The 21,154-nt window shown below is 37.3% G+C and overlaps 1 protein-coding gene across 1 annotated transcript in view; it reads right to left on the minus strand.

Annotated features, from left to right (window-relative positions):
* Positions 1 to 446: 446 nt before the first annotated feature.
* Sec23a (SEC23 homolog A, COPII coat complex component) overlaps positions 447 to 21,154 on the minus strand; it is a 64,176-nt gene continuing 43,468 nt past the window's right edge. Inside the window, exons 15-20 of the mRNA XM_003471907.5 lie at positions 16,581 to 16,658; positions 14,108 to 14,269; positions 11,606 to 11,692; positions 8,927 to 9,082; positions 6,885 to 6,950; positions 447 to 2,024 (exon numbers count right to left, since the gene is read on the minus strand). Coding sequence (XP_003471955.1) covers positions 1,935 to 2,024; positions 6,885 to 6,950; positions 8,927 to 9,082; positions 11,606 to 11,692; positions 14,108 to 14,269; positions 16,581 to 16,658 — 639 coding nt within the window. The 3' untranslated portion in view covers positions 447 to 1,934. The remainder of the gene's footprint in view (positions 2,025 to 6,884; positions 6,951 to 8,926; positions 9,083 to 11,605; positions 11,693 to 14,107; positions 14,270 to 16,580; positions 16,659 to 21,154) is intronic.

Raw genomic sequence — 21,154 nt, forward strand, 5'->3', positions numbered from 1 at the left:
GTGAATTCAAGGCCAGCCAGGGAGATCCTGTCTCAAAAAACACACACACACACACACACACAAGAATCTAGGAAGGGGGGGAAAGAGGGAGGTCAGGTAACAGGCACCAAATCACAGTTGCATGGTAGGAATAGTTCTAGTGTCCCATAGTACTGTAGGATGGCTATAGTTACAACAATTACACATCTTATGAAGAACCAGCAGACAGGAGTCTAAGACCGCCAACACAAAGAAATAATGCATGTTTAAAGGAATGAAAAAAATCTCCCTCTGTCTGTCCTTCCTAATTACCCCATTTTAGCATGACCTATTATGTTCATATATCAAATTATCACATTGTATCCCATAAATATGTAAAATTATGTGCCGATCAAAATAAAGTTTAAATGCTCTAAATTTTACTTCAGGCTTCTCAACCTTTACTAGAGTTCAAAAATAACCAGAAAAACAGAGAAAAGCAAATTTTATTGGTATTTTGGCCTAGCACAGTTTGATTCAAATAAAATGGAACAAAGTTAAGCTAACTGAATATAATATAATATAATATAATATAAACAAGTTTCTCCTTTACCATCCTGTGATTGTGTTCATTGGAATACAATCATCAAAGCCGTCTCTCTAAGCATGTATCAGAGCACCACCACTCCCTTCAGCACGTGATATGTGAATTTCACTGTCAGATCATATCTGGCTTTAACAATGTAAACATATTTGCTACAAGTAAACCTTAAAAGTTAATGATACTAATGAACAAACCAAAATAAAACTGAGTATCACCACATGACACAATTAAACAAACATTACATAATACTGTTTCACTAAGAACCACAACTTAATCAATCTCATAAAAAGGAAGTAGAGGGGAAAAAAGTAACTGTGTAAGCTCCCAATATAGTGTTAAAATACTGATAGATATAATGTAGAATTTACCTCCGAAAAAGGGGAGACAGCAAATTCATGCAGTGAAAACCAATTCTGGTTTAGCAGTTACTATATTCATTTTACTGCAAAGGCTTTCTCTAGGTACTCTGACAAAATACTTTACTGTCTATCAAATATTGTCTATCACATTTTTTAAGTGTTGTAGTTAGTCACATATATTGGGTACAAAGTAGAACTTTACTGTCAGTTGTGAGATTATCACTTCTCCCCTCCAATATTTTTTCATCTCTAAGCAATTTTTCCAAATAACCAAAACACATGATATTATCTTCATGAAAATTACCATTATAAAGTCAGATAATTCCTGAACAAATCATAAAAATAAATCCACCTTAACAGAGCAAGTACAGAAAATGGCATACATAAGTGCTGAAAAATCATAGAAAAATATTTAACAAATAAGCAAAAATGTTCACATTTATCATTACTATTGATTTGTTCCTGTCTGGCTAAAATTAAATAGGTTTTTAAAAGATCAGGAGGACATTCAGTGCCACTTTTGATTTGTCTGCAATATACAAATAAGTTATATCTGCAGTTCAAGGCAGACAGTTTTTATTGTTAAACATAAGTTATATAGACTTTAAAATTTCTACAACCAGTTTTAATACTGTGGCAAGTAAAACAAATTTGTTCTCATTGCTCTCATTATGTTTCAGCTTAATCTACAAATGTGAACATTTTTTTGCAAATGTCATCTCAAACCATACTGATACCAAAAAAATAGTCTAGAGCAGTATCTCTGACAGTTTCACAGATAAATGGAAGAAGGAGCTGGGCGTGGTGGTGCACACCTGTAATCCCAGCACTCAGGAGGCTGAGGCAGGAAAAGCATAAGCTCAAGGCTAGCCAGCAACTTTAAGGCCAGCCTGAGCTATATCATGAAACCCTGTCTCAAAGAAAAAAGAAAAAAAAAAAAGAAATGGAAAAAAGAAAAAATGAAACTGACACGTTATTTCATCTCCATAAGTGTCCTGAACACGCTGAGCACATCAAGCAGCACTTGATACGGCAAGTTTCTTCAGGTGATCCATAAATACTTGCAAACTAACATCATCTGTGAGAATAGGTGCTCCAGACTCCTAGAGGGAAAAAGAGGCATTTGCTATGATTAACACACAGCGCGATACCTTGGAGTGCATAAGCAATGTGTGTTTAAAATGACAAGGAAACTACTTTTAAACAGAAATAACACTGAGGTTCCTGCTAAACCCTTGGCCTGCCCTGAGTAAAGGCTGTGTCTCTGCTCCTCACAGGCTGCTCTTGTCGCCCAAGTGTCTGCAGGGGGATGTGGGGTCTCAGAGGGCGCTCATTCCCAGGACCTGTGATGTGATTGGAGGCATGGGCTCAAGACAGCCTGACTCCATATCCTTCTCTCTGGTATTTTAACAGAAACGCCTCTGAAAGGTCATAAATTCACAGTAACATGCATTATGCTTACCAAGTTTTCAAGCCATTTTATCTCTGTGGATTTCAAATAATTCGCAAGAGTTAGGGGAAATTCCTAATATCTATTTTAATACACTATACTGACCAAATGAATTTTTTTTGGACAGAGCCTCACTATGTAGTTCAGACCGGCCCTGAACTCACTCTGCAGCCCAGGCTGCCCTCCAACTTGCAGTGAACCTCCTGCCTCAGCCTCCTAAGTGCTGAGACATTCACTGTACATCCAGTTGAAATTTTCCTATAGGAAGAGAAAGTATTTCTAGATTTTATATCTGCATCTCAGAATTTTTCTTGTCATACTCCATTTATTAATAAACAGAAATAGTTCTAAAATGAAAAGTACTTTTCAGAAGCTATCAGCAAGTCAGAGGCAAGTGTGAGGACAGAAATGTACAGCTCCTGTGGATCAGGTCTGGCAGCCACAGCTGTGCCGAAACCTCTTCCAAGCAAGAGAATCCTATGAAACCCAATTCCTAACAGCCGGGGGAAACCTGGCCCTGAAGGAAGGCTGAGGCGCAGGGGTAAGGACATGGAGCTGGCCTCAGACGCCTGAGCTCCAGTTCTGGCTCTGCCCCTCCTGAGGAAGCCGCTGAACCTGCGTCTCAGGTTCAGAAGGTAACACAAGGACCACAGGCCCCATCCCAGAGCTGTCAGGATTTTAAGTCAAGCAGAACAAAGCAGGTGGAAAGGTACCACAGAGGGTGATACCACAGAGGGTGGAAGGGTACCAGCACAGAGGTACACAGTAGCTCTTCATTATTACTTTCTAACCCTGAAGTATTTATTTTACATTCACCATCATCACAGACAAGGATGGGCCTCAAAACTGACCTACAGTAGTAATAAACTGGCAACTCTTACTGTTTTTCTTGCTATGACTATACTTTTCCTTTTTTTCATTTTTTATGTTTTCCACCTCAATTCACCTGGTCAAGACAAAACAGATATGGCTTATCTAATTTACATTCTACAGATCATACTTGAAATTACAAATATTAATGTCTAAATCAATTTTACTGCAGTTAGCTGACCTTGACTTTTCAAAGAGATGTTTTTTTCCTTAAAGTATATCCAGGATAGGCACAGCACTTAATAACAGAAGTAGCATTACATTGGTGCCCTCTGCAGGCCATTCACAGGTAACACACTAGGTTGTGGATTTCTGACCAAAAAAAAACTAAGAAATTGGACTTTATTAATTTTTAGTAAATAAATGCTTGGCTACTAAGTTAAAGTCTATCAATTTTTAAAAGCTTTAAAAATCAAATGAATGATTAAAAGCTCAGAATGTAGAGCCTGGGTTAAAATCAGGGTCCTGCCACAACTGAACTATGTGATCTTGCATAAATTACTTAACCTATACAAAGCTTAATTTTCTTTTCTGAAAAACGGGTGAATGATTATGAAAGTTTTTCATAATTAAAAATCTTAGCACTGTGAGTAAAACAGTACACATTTAACTTAGTTATCACTATAAAATATTAACATAACTTCTTTCATAAAAAGCATGAATTGAGCAAGGTCTTAGGGCTCTTGTTTCTGCCTCTAATGTCCTATTTCCAGGCAACAATTAGACACCAAATTTTTAAAATAAATTTTGTTCCCTATGTCAGACATCTTTAGGGAGAGACTCTTTTCCAGAGAAAACAGGTAATATTTACTGAGTGTTACTATCCATATCAAGCATATATTATTAAACTGCAAACAAAGTAGTAAAGACAGACAGGACTAACCTGCAGTCTGCAGTCTAAACTATCAGGCCCAAAATGACACTTCTCCACATCTACCAACTTGACAAGTTCTTTCTTTCACAACTACCCTTCCATGTTAGCATTTAAACTCACAAACAAGAAGTCATCATTTCCATGAAGTATTTGAAACATGAATTAAATCACATTTTTAATGCAGAATTCCAACTACAGAGATAAGATGTTCAGTGTGTTCAAAGTACAATAAGTCCAGTTGGGTTAAAAGATCTAAGTGATGACTAACAGCAGAAAAATACATTTGGGTCACACCAAAAAGGACCTTCATAACGACAGACAGTTCTCACAGAACTCAGTCAGGGTTACTGAGATTTCAAAACTGCAAGACCACAGCATGAGGAAGACTCAGCTGGCCACTGACAGAACAGAGAAGAGCTGACGCCCGCCACAGACCAGCTAGCAGTCCCCCACAGTCCCCGTGAGAGTAAAGGGCCTGACCCGGCTAGAGACCTGGCAGGGCTGGGGGAGAAGACACAGGGAACACATCTTGAGGAAGCAGGGGCAGAAGGGAGAGACTGTACAAGATTAAAGTTTCAGGCCTTTGCCATCCCAGCAGGAGAGAGACGAGGGTGTATGGGGCGGAGCACTTGCCTTCCCTGCACAGAGGACCAGGGGTTAACCCGAGGCAAAACAGTAATGGGGAGAAAAAAACCAAGAATTTAGGAAGAACAAGGCAGGGTGAAAAGCGGTGAGACAGATTTTCTGCTGTGAAATGCCTGCAGAGAGTTCCAGTGATACGCAGCAAGCAGTCACAGGAACTGGTCTGCTGCTTAGTAGGAAACCAAACAAAAAGATCCATTTAACTTAGGCTGCACGATATGGGCTCTCATTTTTAACTGAATTACATGAGTGGTAATCATCAGGGGAGGGACAGCTGCCTTCTTTAAAGAAGGAATTCTATACCTTTCCCACCAACCCAGGTCATGGTCAGCCCGCCTCCTTCTAAGTGGAGCGTGCTAATGTCCTACCCAGTCAGCCTCACTCACTCAGCTGGCCTTGCACAAAGGCCTTCAATACAGGACTCCTCACAGATACTGTTTTTTAAAGCCTCCATTAACCTCTTGGCTCCATTTGGGTGAAGTGCTCTTTCCTTTATTTTTTGATGTTGTTTTTCTAGTCTCTTTGTCTCTCCTCTCTCTGTGTCTCCTTTCCTTTCTCTCTCTCTCTTTCTCTCTTTCTCTCTCTCTGTCTCTTTCTTCCTCTCTTTAACTATGAATTCCCCTTAAACTGTGTGAACCAGAACTAAAACCGAAGCTCCTTTGTCAGAGATCGGCAGGTTTGCGGGTTTGCCTTCAGATGAACAATGAAGCCACATGAGTGAATGTAATCACACAGAAAAACAGCATATGTAAAGAATCAGGACAAAATCTTGAGGTAACTCTATATTCAAAGGGAAAGAACCTTAATCTCAGTTACATCATTTCTCTACTACCTATCCTAGAACCCACATTTAGCATTCATTTAAAATTATTCTATCCATTTTCTAAAGTGTCCACTTTATCATACTCACCCTAAATTAGCACCAAAATTTTTCAAGTTTGTCCAATGCCTGAACTATAAAGCATGGTTAAAGTGTATTATGCAAGCATGCTTTAAAAACTGTTAATAAACGACAGCATCCCCTGTAATCCCAGCTCTCAGGGAAGCAGGAAGATCCCTGCAAGTCTGAAGCCAGCTCAAGGGCACCCTGAACTCCTGTCAGACCCTATCTCAAAAAAAGAAGAAAAAAAAGACTAAGCAACAGTACAATCTAAGACTGTAATTTGACCTTCTGTCCAAAAACCTTAAACGGTTCTCCATTACCAAACAAAGGTAACCTTCCAGTCCTCAACCTGTTCACGATCCCCTGCAATCTAGACAGCTTCCAGCTTCACATCCTACTGTTCACCTGTGCGTGGACCCTATTATCTTGTCCCACGCTGTCTTCCACCCAGAATTTCCTCTCCTGCAAGTTCTTCTTATTGAAGTAACAACCATTCCCCAAACTAAACATACCTTTTCCCGGAGCTCTTTTATAACCACACTCCTCAGTGTGACCTCTTCTGCTTTGCTTTTTCCAACCCTATGTTACTCTATACTTCAGGCACACTTCTCACACTTTGCACTTTACTTACATGCATTTATCTCTTAACACTAGGCTACAAGCTCTTCAAGGGCAAGGGTGATAATTCCATGTCCTAAAGCACCAACAGAGTCCAGCACATCTGAGGAATGCTGAGGTGTTGCACCAAGAGCTGCTTCTCTACCCTATTAACGTTGTCAGTCATGCCTGCAGGCTTCCTGCCTCCAGCTCCACTACAGCCCCTGGCATCCCCTGGCTCATTAGTCTTTTCTGGTTCATAGTCTCACATTAAGCTCGAATCATCACTTTCCATTACTTTTTGTCTTAAAGGTACAATGTTAAACTTGAGATAGGAAAGAGTTCTGTCTATTTGATAGGCTCACTTTTTTATTTTCTGTGGTGTCACCAAATACTATTTTCTGCTCTTATTTTTTCATTACTTTTCCAACAGAAATCATCACTGTAAACATAGGAAAAAACACATCTTTCACAAAAATAAACTATGAAAATACAAAGAAATCATTTCCAGGGGCTGGGGATTTAGCTCAGTGGCATAAGCACCTGCCTTACAAGCAGGCAGTCGTGAGTTCAATCCCTGGTACCGATAAAAACAAAAAAGACCAAAAAAAACCAAAGAAATCATTTCCAAAACTATTCACACTTACCTGCCCCCAGGCATACATATTATTATGAGTTTGTGAAGGGTTGACTTTGGAAAGCAGGAAACGGGCCTTAAAAGCAAAAAAGAAACAGCATCAGCCATTAGAAACAGATTCAGTAAATAAGCTAAACAAATACATACTTCCTGAAATCAATTTAATATCTTGGTAAAATTAACCAAGACATTAAAATGTTTACTAAAATATAACATTTAAGATTAACTAAATTCTGAAATGTGCATCCCACTATGTGATAAATAATACATCACCTACAGGGTATGGTGGTACATGCCTATAATCCTAGTACTTAGGAAGCTGAGACAGAAGGATTGCCGCAAATTTAAAGCCAGTCTTGGCTACATAGTAAGTTGGAAGGTCAGCCTAAACTACATAGTGAGATCCTTTCTCAAAAAAATAAAAAATAAAAAACTGAAAGAAAAGCACCCTCTTCCCTCCAAATCACACATCCATAACCTGCATAATAACAAATAATGTATTTTTAATATAAAACTTAGCACACAAAAACTGTGCACACAACAGGCATGGTAGTACATGGCAGTAACCCCAGCCCTGTGTACACCTGAGGCAGGAGGATCACAAGTTCAAACCAGCCTGGGAAGCTCAGGGATTTAGTGAGGCCCCATCTCAAAATTTTTAACAAAGAGGGGTGGTAAAAAAGAGGGAGACACAGCTAAATATGAGGTCCTCACTACCACCCCACAAAAAAGTGTGCACAGTAATCATGACAAAGTCAGTCTAAAGCTACAATTATTCCAAAGGAGTCTGAAACATCATAAATTCAAAGTTCCATAAAATGACAATTTTTAAAATTCTCAAAAATTTACATATTCTTTTAAACAATCTCAAACTTTCAAGCCACAGGTGATCCCATGAGATCACTTAGCCAATATTTCAGCTACCTAGCCACCATGACTTATCATCAAAATAATAAACGAGGAAAACAGCAATGTACATGGTGAGAATCAATAAAGATTTATCATACAATTTTAATTCATATCATAATAACATAAGTAGTCTTATCGTTTGAGGATTAGTATCCTACAAAATATTTTTCTACTTTCTACATAGAGTTTACTTAATATTCAAAAGCTTGGGCCCCAGGGTTTGGGCTTAATATTCAAAAGCTTTGACCCTTGAGGCCAAAAAACCAGGTTTCAAATCCCAGCTTCTTCATTTGTGAGCTTTTGCGACCACAGCCATCTAAGTCTGTTTTGTCACCTACAAAATGGAGATGACAGAATTCTTATGATGTCAGAGGAAATAAAATGAGTAAAGAACTTTGCAAATTCTCAATACAAACTATAAGTACAGTAAAACCCTAATAAAAATTGTCATTTTCGAGTAATTGCTACTGCATTAGACACTTGGAATACAGCAGTAAACAAACTAGGGGACCTGCCTTTATGGAGCAAGTGAAACAAACTTGTAACAACTTATAATTGACTTATGGTCACTCTGAATGGAATTATAAGAGCCAAGCAGGACCTGTTGTAAGAATGCATGTAAAGCACCTAACCCAACCTTCTGAAGGCCTCAGAAGGGACAGATGCATCTGTATGCACCCTATTCACACCTTAGTTCAAAAACCCCACCAAGCCTTTTATAATTCCACAATGCTTTCCTTTAACATTTCAATTTATTTACTAGAAAATTGGCACAGAATGAGGGAAAACAAAAAAGTGAGTTACCACAAACGCGACAAAGCTACCAGTAAGAGCTGTAAGGGGAGCGCACAGAACATTCCCCCAGCTGTCCCCTCTCCTTGCTCAGCAAGGCTGCATCCACCTGGACGCCTCCTGGTTTGGTTTGGCTAGGGCTGAGCTCGACCAGCAGACACGAAAGGCAGGAAAGGTGGTGAGGCAGCGCAGCAGACCTTTACCCCAAAACCACTGTGCCAGCAAGCCCTGGACACCACGTGCGCTTTCTCCTTCCACTTCCCTTTCCTTTCGCTTTAAGAAGCAATCTAGTCGGATTAAAGGCGACACCCCAGAGCAATCCTGACAGCACATCAGCCTGCAGGCACAGACCTGGCTGCCGCCATGCTCTGTGTCGATGTAGCGCGGCATCGGGAAACGCGAGTGCAGGATTTCCTGCGCGTCGTCCACTGGTGCCTGAAGGAGGTGGCGGAAGTTCTCGTACTCCGGCATGTCCTGGTACCCCGACTTCCGCCACTGGGCGATGGTCTAATTTCAAGACAGTTAAAGGAGTTATTTTAAATTGCTTGCTCATCTAAAAATGCTACAGCATTTTTTCCCAAAGGAAGTAATCTTTAGAAAAGTAATCTAAAAATTTATCTCAACTTTTATAAACATTAATTTCAAAAGAGAAAATATTTTTTAAGTAAACACACACATTAGGATATTCCTTCACCTTTAAAAGTAAAACAAAGCTAGGCATAGTGATCCACACCAAGGAAGCTAAGGCAGGAGGATCCCTTGAGCCCAGAAGTTAAAGAGCACCCTGGGTAAGACAATGAAACCCCTTCTCAAAAAATAAATGAATAAATAAATTTATTTTACAATTAAAAATATTTTTTAAAAATATAAGCCAGAAAAAAATTTAAATCCTATGCACATCAGATTAATGTTAACTATAAGCTGTTTATGATATGTGAAAGGAATTTCTATCATAGATTTCTCACACACTTCAAAACTAATGGCCTGCTATGATGAATTCTCTCTTGTAGTTATATTCTGTAAAAACAAAAATTTTAATAATAGTAATAATACTACAAACATAATATATCTGTGAAAGCAACTGGTTCAATTTTTACATTAAACTGAATGGTTCTAAACATCATATAATTGAGTCATTCAAAATTCAATGGTTTGGTTTCTAAGTTACCTGAATCAATCAGTCTACATTCTGTATAGTTTTCTATTTCTGTATTTAATTGAGTCATCTGTTCTCCTAGTTTCTCCCAGTAAGAGCAACATATTTGAAAGAAGTAAAAGTTGCCATAAAAGCAAACAAAAAAAAGCAAAACAACCAAGCCTATCAACATTACATGTATTGTTGTTAAATAGTAAGAGGCTTGGGGCTGGGGATTTAGCTCAGTGGCATAAGCGCCTGCCTTGCAAGCAGGCAGTCGTGAGTTCGATCCCCAGTACCAATAAAAAAGGAAAAAGACCAAAAAAAAAAAAAAAAAAAAAAAATAGTAAGAGGCTGGCAAGTGTGAGGTCATGAGTTTGATCCTCACTACCAAAAAAACAAAAAAACTGGTATCATTTAAAGATACTAAAAAATAGTATTTTTTAAGTCCTAGATACAATTACTTAAAAGGATATTTTGAGTAGCACCATTACTAAAGTGCAAATCTAAAAATCACAATTAAAGCAACTGGAAACATAAATCTGTACAAGCTGCTAAAATACTAGACTATAAGCTTGAGTACAGGTCTGCACAAAACAAATCTGTGTCTTCCACAGCATCCAGAATACATGGCTTGCTTTATTACAGCAGATGCACTGAACTATTCACTGAATAAATGCAGGAATGAGTTGAATTCCACTAAGCACCTAGGTTAAAGCTTAAAGGCTACTCAAATATTCTGTTCTTTTCAATCATTTATAATTTCAATTAAGTTATAAATTTTAATTCACTTATGCCATAAATGAGTTTTCAAGATCAACATATAGAACATCTTTTCAAAATATTTTCCTGTAACGATTATATGAAATAATAAAAATAACCTGCCAATGACACAGGCTGACTTCTCCCCTCAAGTGTCTTCACATAAAAGCCAAGAACACAATATGTCTATTCCATATTCATGTCAAAGCATTTGCTCTCATAACAATGTGCCTCGTATAAAACCCATTTGTCCAACTATGCCTGGACAAACGAACAAAACTGCAGTGAAAGCCTAAAAATCTATACTAGAAAGAATCAAATTTTATACAAGTATTTCTTATCCAAAATGTTTGAGACCAAAAGTATTAATGATTTTAGATACCTTTGGATTTTGGAAAATGTGTGTATGTAGATAGATAGATAGGACCCAAGTGTAAATGCAAAAGTTATGTTTCATGTAATTTATATACATGGCCTGAAGACAATTTGATAAAATATTTTTTAGTAATTTTGAGCATGAAACAAGTTTTATGGTGTGGAATTTTCTACTTGTGATGTCATATTGGTACTTAAAAACTTTTGTTGGAGTTTAGAGTACCTTGGATTGAAGAGGTTCAACCTGTACATTATAAAAATGGAAACCAAGGTTCATCAGAGACCAGACACTAGCCATGTGATATACAAGGGGACAACTTCCCTGAGTAAAAAAGCCTTTCTGAGGCAGGGGATATGGCTCAGTGGCACAGCACCTGCCTGGAGATTGCAAGGTCCTCAGTACAATTCCCAGTACCAAAAAGAAGAATTTTAAAAAAGCATTTCCAAGGACATAACTGCATGTATATTTAAGTGTATAAGATAGGTAACCATATTACCGAATTTTATTACATCACTGAACAGAACTGTTTGCAGTCTCACTGTTTGAATGTCCACTCTATATGCTTTAATTTTGTAACTTGAACAACTATTTCTAAGATTACAACATGTAATCTATTAACTAGTGATTTCCTACTGTTTATTTTTTCTGAAATTCTGTATAATTTGTACCCTTTTTCTGTTTTTTCTCCTTAAATAAAATTTAAAAAAAAAAAAAAAAAGCCTTTCCGTGCATTGTTTTAAATGCTACAGAATCTTACCTCCCCATGATAAATCAGAATCTGGAAGAACGTGTCCATGAGAAGAATACGGTCTGCAAGAATGCTGCTGCTATCAAGGAGAACCGGCTGCCGTGAAGAGAACACGAAGAGAGAAATGAGGAAAATAAACCATGTGACAACATAAAACATCATCTAAACTTTAGCTTTACATTTAAAATCTCTTGCTATTATGAATTCTCACGATGTATTTTAATTTTTTGAGGAATCTCCATAACATGAAAAACAATTTAAAAGACAGAGGAATCAAGGGTGGTGATGGTGGCAGCACTGAGCAAAGTGGGAAAGGCTTGGAACAGAGCAAAGTTAGGGCTGTGGGAAAGTTTGCCATATATTTGAATGGAAGGGGGTGGCCCAGACTAAAGGTATAAATTTGGGCTTCACAGGCACAAAAATGGCAATTAATTAGGGGGCTGGACTGCATCATTTAGAGAGACAGAGGAAGAAAACCCCAAAGGTTGAGGCCATGGTGTGCCAATTATCAGACTGAGAAGGAAGCCTCCATGAGTAGGAGGAAAACCAGGCATCAGAAAAGCCAGCAGCATAAGGTTTTCTAGGAGAGCCCTCACTAGGCAAACGATGCTGAAAGGCTGCTGAAGCAAGGTGTCCAACATTGGTGGCTTTGGGATGAGCTGTCTCAATGTAACCTTAGAGACAAAAGCATAACTCATGGAGGCTGGAGAGAGAATATGAAATGAAAAAGTGCAGACAACAAACAATATTGGAATTCAGTTGGAACAGGGAACAAGAGAAATGGGTAATAATTAGAGAAAATATGGGGAGGAGATGGAGGATTTATGGCTTACTTTTAATAAGAACAATCTAGGTGGATAGAAAGTTATGATGCAGGAGAGAAAGAAAATTCCAAAAGCAAAACCCTAAGAAAATGAAGGAATACAGTGTGGCAGCACATGTCTATAATCCAATAACCTGAGGGGCCGAGGCAGGATGACTGTCAAGTGTGAGCCCAGACCGGACAACTCCCCAACTTAGTGAGAAGATCCCATTTCAAAATACAAAATAAAGAAGTGTAGGTGGAGCTCAGTATGAAGGTCCTGGGTTCAGTTTCCAATACAGAAAAAAGGGAGGGAAGGAAAAAAGAAAATGAAGCAAATAATATTTATGTATTAAGAGGCTGGGGATTTAGCTCAGTGGTGTAGCGCTTGCCTGGCAAGCCTGAGGTCCTGAGTTTGGTTCTCAGTACAAAAAAAAAAAGAAAAAAATTAATGTATTGAACAGATTGGTTGGACTGGAGACCTAGCTCAGTGGCACAGATGCCTGCCTGGCAAGCACAAGGTCGAGTTCAATTCCCAGTACCAAATCAAAAAAAAAAAAAAGGAATGGTTTAAATTTGATAGGAGCAAAGACTTGGGGTAATGGGATTCCAATTTTCTTCTTAATACTAGTCTACATTTTTTTCCAGATGTCTACAATTTACATACATTACTCTGAAATAAGAACAAAATTCTATATAAAACTTATTGTCCTGATTCAAACAGTTACAAAACCAATATATTAAAAAAGTTTCCTAAAAAAGTAGCAAATATTTGGCAGATTATTAAAAAAAAAAACATGCAAAAGCAAAGTAAGACATTGTATCCACTATTTTATGAGCAAAGGTAGAGCCTGGCATGATGGCACATGTCTATAAATAACCCTAGCACTCAAGAAGCTGAGGCAGGAGGATCACCACATGTTCAAGGCCAGCCTGCACTGCACAGTGAGTTCAAGGCCAGCCTGAATTACAAAGTGATACCCTGTCTCAAAAAATCAACAACAAAATTAAAAATCATAAGGGTCCATTAATCAATGTTACAAATATTCTCTTTATAGTATACTGGTCCTTTACACAAATTTACTTTCAAATGAAATCATTATATACTTGTAAGTGGGAAAACAATTTAAGGTATAGAAAGGAAAACAGCTCATTTGATAACAGGTTAAAGTATGATAGTTTGATAGTTTGCTAAAAAAATTAAGTGGATGACTTCCTCATTCTTATGTATATATGTCTTCAAATCAACTATATTTTACAGTCTCAAAGGATCAAAGGAAAATGAGGTTATGTTAAAACAAGAGTCTTTATTTAGACAAGTTGTTGTAACTATCAGACACTAAACTCTGAAATAAGCCATATACAATAGAATCATAACCACATCTGGACATTTAGAGCATAAAGAATAATCACATATTTGATAGAACAAATAGCTAGAAAATTTGATAGGCCAAATAACTAGACAAAATAATCTAGAATTCTCTCCTACCATATTTTAGGATTATTTTAGTGATGTCCTAATATAATATGAAAACTACTATTAAAAAGTACTCAATATAAGTGAATACATGAATAGCTTAAGTAACTACTCATTCAATAAATTCTTAAATTCTACAACTATATTACCAAAAGGAACTCAGTTACTTCTGCTTTCTTACTGCTATTCAAACAGTAACAAGACCAGTCAATCTTTTTCCTGCTTCTCTTACCTCTGGTGGTCCGCTAAAAGAATATGCGTATAAAATAGGCTGAATCATGATTAGAGACTGGGTTAGATCTTGACGCATAAAATGGTGACGATAGTAGGAACTCTCATCCGGACTGTTGTTAAAAACTTGCAAGAAAGGAGACCTTCTTAAATGAAACATAAACTGCAAGATAAAGCATGTATGACAGTTTTTATTGATTTCAATATTGTTACAGACATCTGAGTTAAACAGAAATATTATAGGCAGTCAGACAGGGCTAGGTCCTGGAAGGAGCCAGCACAGAAGCCCAGATACCTTGCAACTATGGGGGAGATAGACACTTCCTACCATGGGCCAGGCCTCAGGACAAAAGATCAAACAAATGCACCCAGGATTGATATCCTAAATAGGTTCTAATACCCTGAAAAAGCCAGGAGTTACCATCCCAACCATCTACTGGGAAAGTCACTGCTCTTTAAGCATGCCACTTGCTATGCGACTCGCTTCCTCATTTGTCCCAAATTAATTTTACCTGAGCAGTTAACCTTACTGGTTGACCATAGTTCTGTCCACCTCACCTTGTGAATTCCCATGCTTTTCCCCATCTTGGACCCATCTCACCTTGCAGTTTTGCTCTACAAAAGTCCCTAAAAAGACAGAGTCTTTAGTAACTCACTCAGGACCCCTTCTGTATCTCAGACAGAAGCTTTCTTTCTCTCAATAAATATATTCTGCTCTTAACCTCCACTGTTGCTAAAATTCATTCTTTGATTTTTTTTTTTTTTCTTTTTTCCGGTACCGGGGATCGAACTCACCACCGCCTGCTTGCAAGGCAGGTACTTATGCCGCTGAGCTAAATCCCCAGCCCCCTCATTCTTTGATTTTAAAGAACACAAACTCAGACCAGACATATCATAGCTAGTAAGTTTCATTCCCCTATATCAATATTGCTATAGGAATCTACTATTAACAAAAGCATTTGATTACAGCTACATATTAATACCATGAAAAAAGATAAAAGAATACTCAAAAGTTCCAAGAAAATTTGAAAGTTCCCAGAAAGGAACCTTGTTCATGATATTTATCAGCTGCTTAAAAATATAATAATTCTATGACAAGAAAAAACAAAGGTAAATTCGAAAAGAAAAAAAAAATAGGGACAAAAACTTGTTGCTCTAATCTAAGTTATTCAGAGATCAATGCCAGGGGGTATGTTATCAGTATTATCAGTATTCTCTATTTTTATTTCTCAACTCTCTATAACCATATCTCTGGGATCGTTTCCCCCTCAAAAAATTCAGGGGATAGAATATGCTAGGTGAGCACTCAATCACTGAGCTCCTACCCAGCTCCTCTGTGCATTTTAATCAAAATTCAGTACTACTATCAAAAGGCTATAAAAATAGATCAATAAATTTCCTACTTTTGGTATGGCTTTCAAAAAATTGTGCTATAAAGGGTCATTTGTTTTTTAAAAAGACATAAATACATAAGTCCATATTATTAATTAATGTTTAGGTTTTTTATATCCCTAAGAAATAGTCTCAACTTTTATTTCTCCTTTCACTTTCTCCCCCGAGCCCACTCTTCAAATAAAACAGATCAGAAAGAGGGAAAAGGAGGTCTACAGGAGCGCTACACTGGCTCTTTGATAAAATCCACAGAATCCACCCCAACATACCGCTCCTGTCCTTAGTCACTTCTACACCTTCACCCCTGCAGCCCGCAGGTCTCCGCTGCTCTGCCTGGGGACCCACTCGCAGCCCTCTGCTGCGGCACGCCGGAGAGTGCGCGGAGGTCCCCATCCCGCCTCCTTCACAGTGACAGCCCCTTCTCCCTACTACTCCAGTCACTCCTGCTTACTCACAGGAATGTCTAATGCACAAATGTTTAGGTAAATATTTTAGAGATGAAGATTTTCCTTAACCTATACCATCTTTTATAAATTAATCAGGCTTAGAATATAACATCTACAAAAAAAGTACAAAACGTTGTTTTTAGGTCCCCTGTGTGACATCTCCAGTAGAAGGGTAAAGGGCAGATGCCCAGATCTCTGAAATTCTAATGTAAAGTCTTAGCAAGAAAACAAGTTATGAGAATATCTGAAAGTGTTTTCCCCAGAAAGGAATCTTGTTTATGATATTTATCGACTGCTTAAAAATATAATTCTATGACAAGAAAAAAAATCAAAGGTGATTGAAAAGGAAAAAATGAAAAGCTAATTAGCCTTACACCTAAGAGTACTCATGATAACGTTTCAGAGTAAGTATCTATTCACCACAAATAAATGACAAATTATAAAAAGGCCAGCATGAAAATACTTTTTCCTGTGTCCTGACAGTACAAACGTCAAAGCCATCCCTGAATTTACATAACCAAAAGAATAACTCAGTAAAATAGATCCCATCAAATGAATAAAATATAAATAACAGGAAAGATGATTTCCAATGCTACTGGCAACACAAGAAAATAATAGGGACCTTTTTCTACTTACCTGTGGATAAAGTGAGAAAGTTTCTGAAAATCTGAAGGAACTTGGATCATCTTTGTGATATTCTCCAAACTTCTGACACTAAATGAAACAAAATGTGTCATTAAGGTATTCCCTTTAGAACACTATATATAGAAAGTAAGTACTCTAATAGAAAAAAAGAATTCCTAGATGGTAACCAAAAAAGCTTAACAAGAGCTCCCTAAGACTTTAGCCAAAAAGATATTTTAACAAATGAATGGAAGATATGAAAGTACCACAGCAGGTACAAAATAAGGTTGCTGGTATAAAATTTGATACACCAGAAATACCAAAAAAACAAAGAGAGAGAAAAGAAAATTGGGTGATCCATGGGCAATCTGGGAAAAAAAAGAGAAAGTAGAAGAAAATACAGTAAGAGTGCCACACGCTGGCAACAGAGAAGCAGACCCTCTCAATAAAATGACAAAAGGCACCAAGAGAATTGAGAAAATGTACAAGAGAATCTGCCTAGCACAATGACAGCCATTTACTGAAGCAATTATTGAATGTTAGCTACTCTTACCTGCTCTTGAACAAAAAAGAGTACTCATGTACAGTATTTCCCAGCAATGTATATCAGAGTACTTGAATGAGCAGAGTGCAAAAATATCAAATAAAGGAGGCTGAGGATTAAGCTCAGCAGCATGAGCATCTTTACAAGTGCATGGTCGTGAGTCCAATCCCCAATACCAAAATAAATACATAAATAAATAAATAAATGAAATGAAATTGGCAAAAGGGTCCCTGCTACAGGTACTGCCTGACTTCCAGGTCCATCTGTATCATTTAAGTACTTACCTGTGCCTTATAGAGAACACAAAAGGGCAAGTCTTAGTTACTTTTCTCCTTGATGTGTTAAAATACCAGATAAATCTCCAGCCAAGATTGATATATCCTGCACAACTATCCCTGGAAATTGATGGAAAAACAGCCAAGATTGATATATCCTGCACAACTATCCCGGGAAATTGATGGAAAAACAGCCAAGATTGATATATCCTGCACAACTATCCCGGGAAATTGATGGAAAAACAGGATAAAGAGGTACTAGGGGAATATGCAACCACCAATTCAACTCTACAGAGAATACTGCAGGATATTCTAAAAAAGAAAAATACGAAGAATCCAGAAATAGCGGCAGAGAGGCCACATGAATGGAGCAGAAAACAAAATAAAGAAGACAAACTGACAACTAATGACAGAAAAAGAGCTCAACAGAAATGAGGCAGAGAAGACTGGATGACAGGAACAGCTATTTTGGAGAAAAATGACATCTTAATAGGTAATACTGATTTAGTATCATCTTGTTTGAAGTCTCATCAAGCTTTTGTTCTTCTGTCTCCATTGGTCTAAACAGGTGGAATCTTATTGGATGTTATTATATAGGATAGTATAAGCAAAAATTTTTATAGACAAGGAGATTATACAGAAACCATTGTTCATTTTCTGTTAGTTGATTCTAAATACCCTGTAACACTGTCATTCTCTTAAATGGTTTTACATTGTTTTGATATATTTGATGCTACAGTATACGAAGTTATACTCAAAGATTTCAAGGAAAGAGACAATATGGTAACTACTTTTATGTCGGGATTATCTTGTTGTGAAACACTATTTTGCTTAAATGGTTATGTTTTGATCTGTGCTGTTTTGCTGTTATGCCCTCTTTTATCTCAATCTCCATTTCATTATTTACTTTTTTATTTTTATCCTTTTAATTAAGGGAAAAATAAATAAAAAAATAGCAGGATATATTATAGTAACCCACTTTGACTTTCCATTATCTTGATTTAAAGCCCTGTATTGCTCTCACCATCTTGTTTTGACTGATGTCCCTCTATTCTGTTTTGCTTGATAGTACCAGGTTCGAAAGTTTAGGCAACAGCTGTGAAGATAGTGGGATTCATTATGATGCCTATTCTGGTTGACTATTATCTACTTTTGAAGACCTATAATGTCTCCAATGTTTTGGTTTTGTTGGTTTTGTTCTTTACTGTTTTGTTCAATTTTATTATAACTGATGATATAGGCAATTCTATTAGAGATAGCGGGAGGCATCATGGTAACCACTGTTGATCACCTTGTATTATGCTTTTACATTATCTATTATGTGCACCCTTTTGATTTGACTGACTCTGTTCTGTTATGTCACATTTGGTTCTACTCTCTTCCAAAAAAGTAATAAGAACTGTGGGAGCAACAAATCCCAAAATGTGTAATTGTCATTGTACAAAAGAGAGGAAAAGAAAGTGCTCTAAACGATATAACTGCATGTATATTTAAGTGTATAAGATAATGATACTACTGAGTTTTGTTGGATCATTGAACAGAACTGTTTGCAGTCTCACTGTTGGAATGTCCACTTTATAAGCTTTAATTTTGTAACTTGAACAATTATTTCTAAGATGACAATATGTAATCCATTAACTAGCGATTTCCTACTGTTTATTTTTTTCTGTAAATCTGTATAACTTGTACCCTTTCTCTGCTTTTTTTTTTTCTTTTTCTCCTTAAATAAAATTTTTAAAAATAATAATAAAATAAAATAAAATACCAGATGCCCAAACTTAAGAGAAAAAAGTTTTATTTCGTTCACAGTTTGTGAGGTTTCAGTCCACAGTCAGCTGGCTCCAAGGGAAGGTGGCATGGCAGAAAGGGTTTATAAGATGAGAAATAGTTCACAGCAAGTAGAAAGTAGCAAAGCAAGCAAAAGACAAGACAAGCCCCTGTCTGTTCTTTTATTGTATCCAGGCTACGGGGTTTAGAAGGGTGTTAAACCAACCAGTGGATTGAGTCAGTAGTCACCCACCCTTCATCCCAGCACCCTTAATCCTAGCACTGCACCTTAAATCAACCGCATACTTAAGATTAAGCCACCTCTCAAAAAGCCCCACTTGGGACTGTATCAGGCTTTGGGGAGACCTCTAGACACAACCATAACAAGGCACAGCTGGTGTGACCTCATTATTGGCCTGTAGGAAAAGTCATTTCAGAATCACAGTTACATAAAGATAGAAAGCTAGAGTTACAGAGGTAACCTCAAAACACACACCACAGACCAGAGAATAAGAGTGGTGTTGTCTCCAATGTTCCCCTAGTATCTCACTTGTGAAATTTATGAATTAAAATAATCTTCACTGCCCAATGATAACCACTAGCTAGCTACATGTGGCAATTAAAATTAATTAAGAATTAAAATTCAGTTTGTCTGCTGCACTAGCCTATTTCAAGGGCTCAACAGCTACATGTGGGTAGCAGTTCTGCAATGGACAGTGCAAATAACAGAGTTCTATGCAATTCTGGACAACACTGATTTAGACAGTGCTTGGAAGAGACTTAGAATATTAAATATATTGAAAATATTTTGTAAAAAAGACAATATGACAGATACAACTTAGAACCATCAATCCCATTACATTAACTACATACATCTTAAAAATATGCCCAAAATTCTGTCAAAATAAATACACCAGGAAGACAGACATGGTAGTGCCTCACTATAATCCTAGCACTCCGGAGGCTGAGGCAGAGGACTGCTGCAAGTTCAAGGCTAACCTGACCCACACAGTGAGTTCAAAGCCAGCCTAATATTTATGTTGGGTAACTTGGGATTTCAAAAAGGCTACTTCCCACTGTAGGAAGTATCTGATACTTTTTTTTCTTTTTTTCTTTCTTTTTTTCTTTCTTTTTTTTTAAAACAAAGTCTTATTATGTTACCCAGGCTGGCTTCAAACTTACGATCCTTCCATCCCAGCCTCCAAGTAGCTGATATCACAGGTATGCACCAGGAGGCCCAGCTAATACTTATGTGCAAAATTTTTATTTTCCCTGGAAAAAATTTTTGATGCCATTAAATACTCTATGTCATTTTTAATGCTTGACTAGCATTCTGCTATCCTGATATATACCATAATTATTTCCATCAATCCCTCATTATTAACAACTATATCTATCCTATTGAATCATTAGGATAAATTCTGCAAGGCCCTGAGTTCAATCCCCCACACCACAAAAAGAAAGAAAGGAAGAAAGAAAAAGAAAAAGAAAAAGAAAAAGAAAAAGAAAAGAAAAGAAAGGAAGGAAGGAAAGTCTTTGATGTTGTCAACAACTTCCTCCTACAAGTTTGGGCATAGAGATGTTTATAAACACTGTGCAGATTCACACACCAAATTTTCAAACTAAGAAGCTGTACATTTCCCTGAATCCTGGCCAGCTCTAGCACTTACCATGTTATTCTTCTTACCACTGTAAACCAGATAAAACTGTCTTGTTCTCTTTAAGCAAGAGTGGTAACTCTTTATTACATTCAATAATCACTTGCCTTCTTATCTCCTTGTTCGTGACCTCCGCTCATTTTTTGTCCTACTCTACTTCATCTTTTTTTTTCTTTGTTTTTTTTTAGTACTAGAGCCTGAACCCAGGGCCTTCTCACTGAGCTACAGCCCCCGTCTTGTAGTTTGGATCATCAACATCCTTCCAAGGCTTGGTCCCCAGACTATGGTGCAATGAAATGTGTTGGAAAGTCTAAGATATGGGCCTACTGAATGGTCTGCCAA

This window comes from Cavia porcellus, unplaced genomic scaffold (genome assembly GCF_034190915.1).
Source record: "Cavia porcellus strain 051 isolate PalLab524CR breed Dunkin Hartley unplaced genomic scaffold, mCavPor4.1 scaffold_1, whole genome shotgun sequence".
Taxonomy (NCBI): domain Eukaryota; kingdom Metazoa; phylum Chordata; class Mammalia; order Rodentia; family Caviidae; genus Cavia; species Cavia porcellus.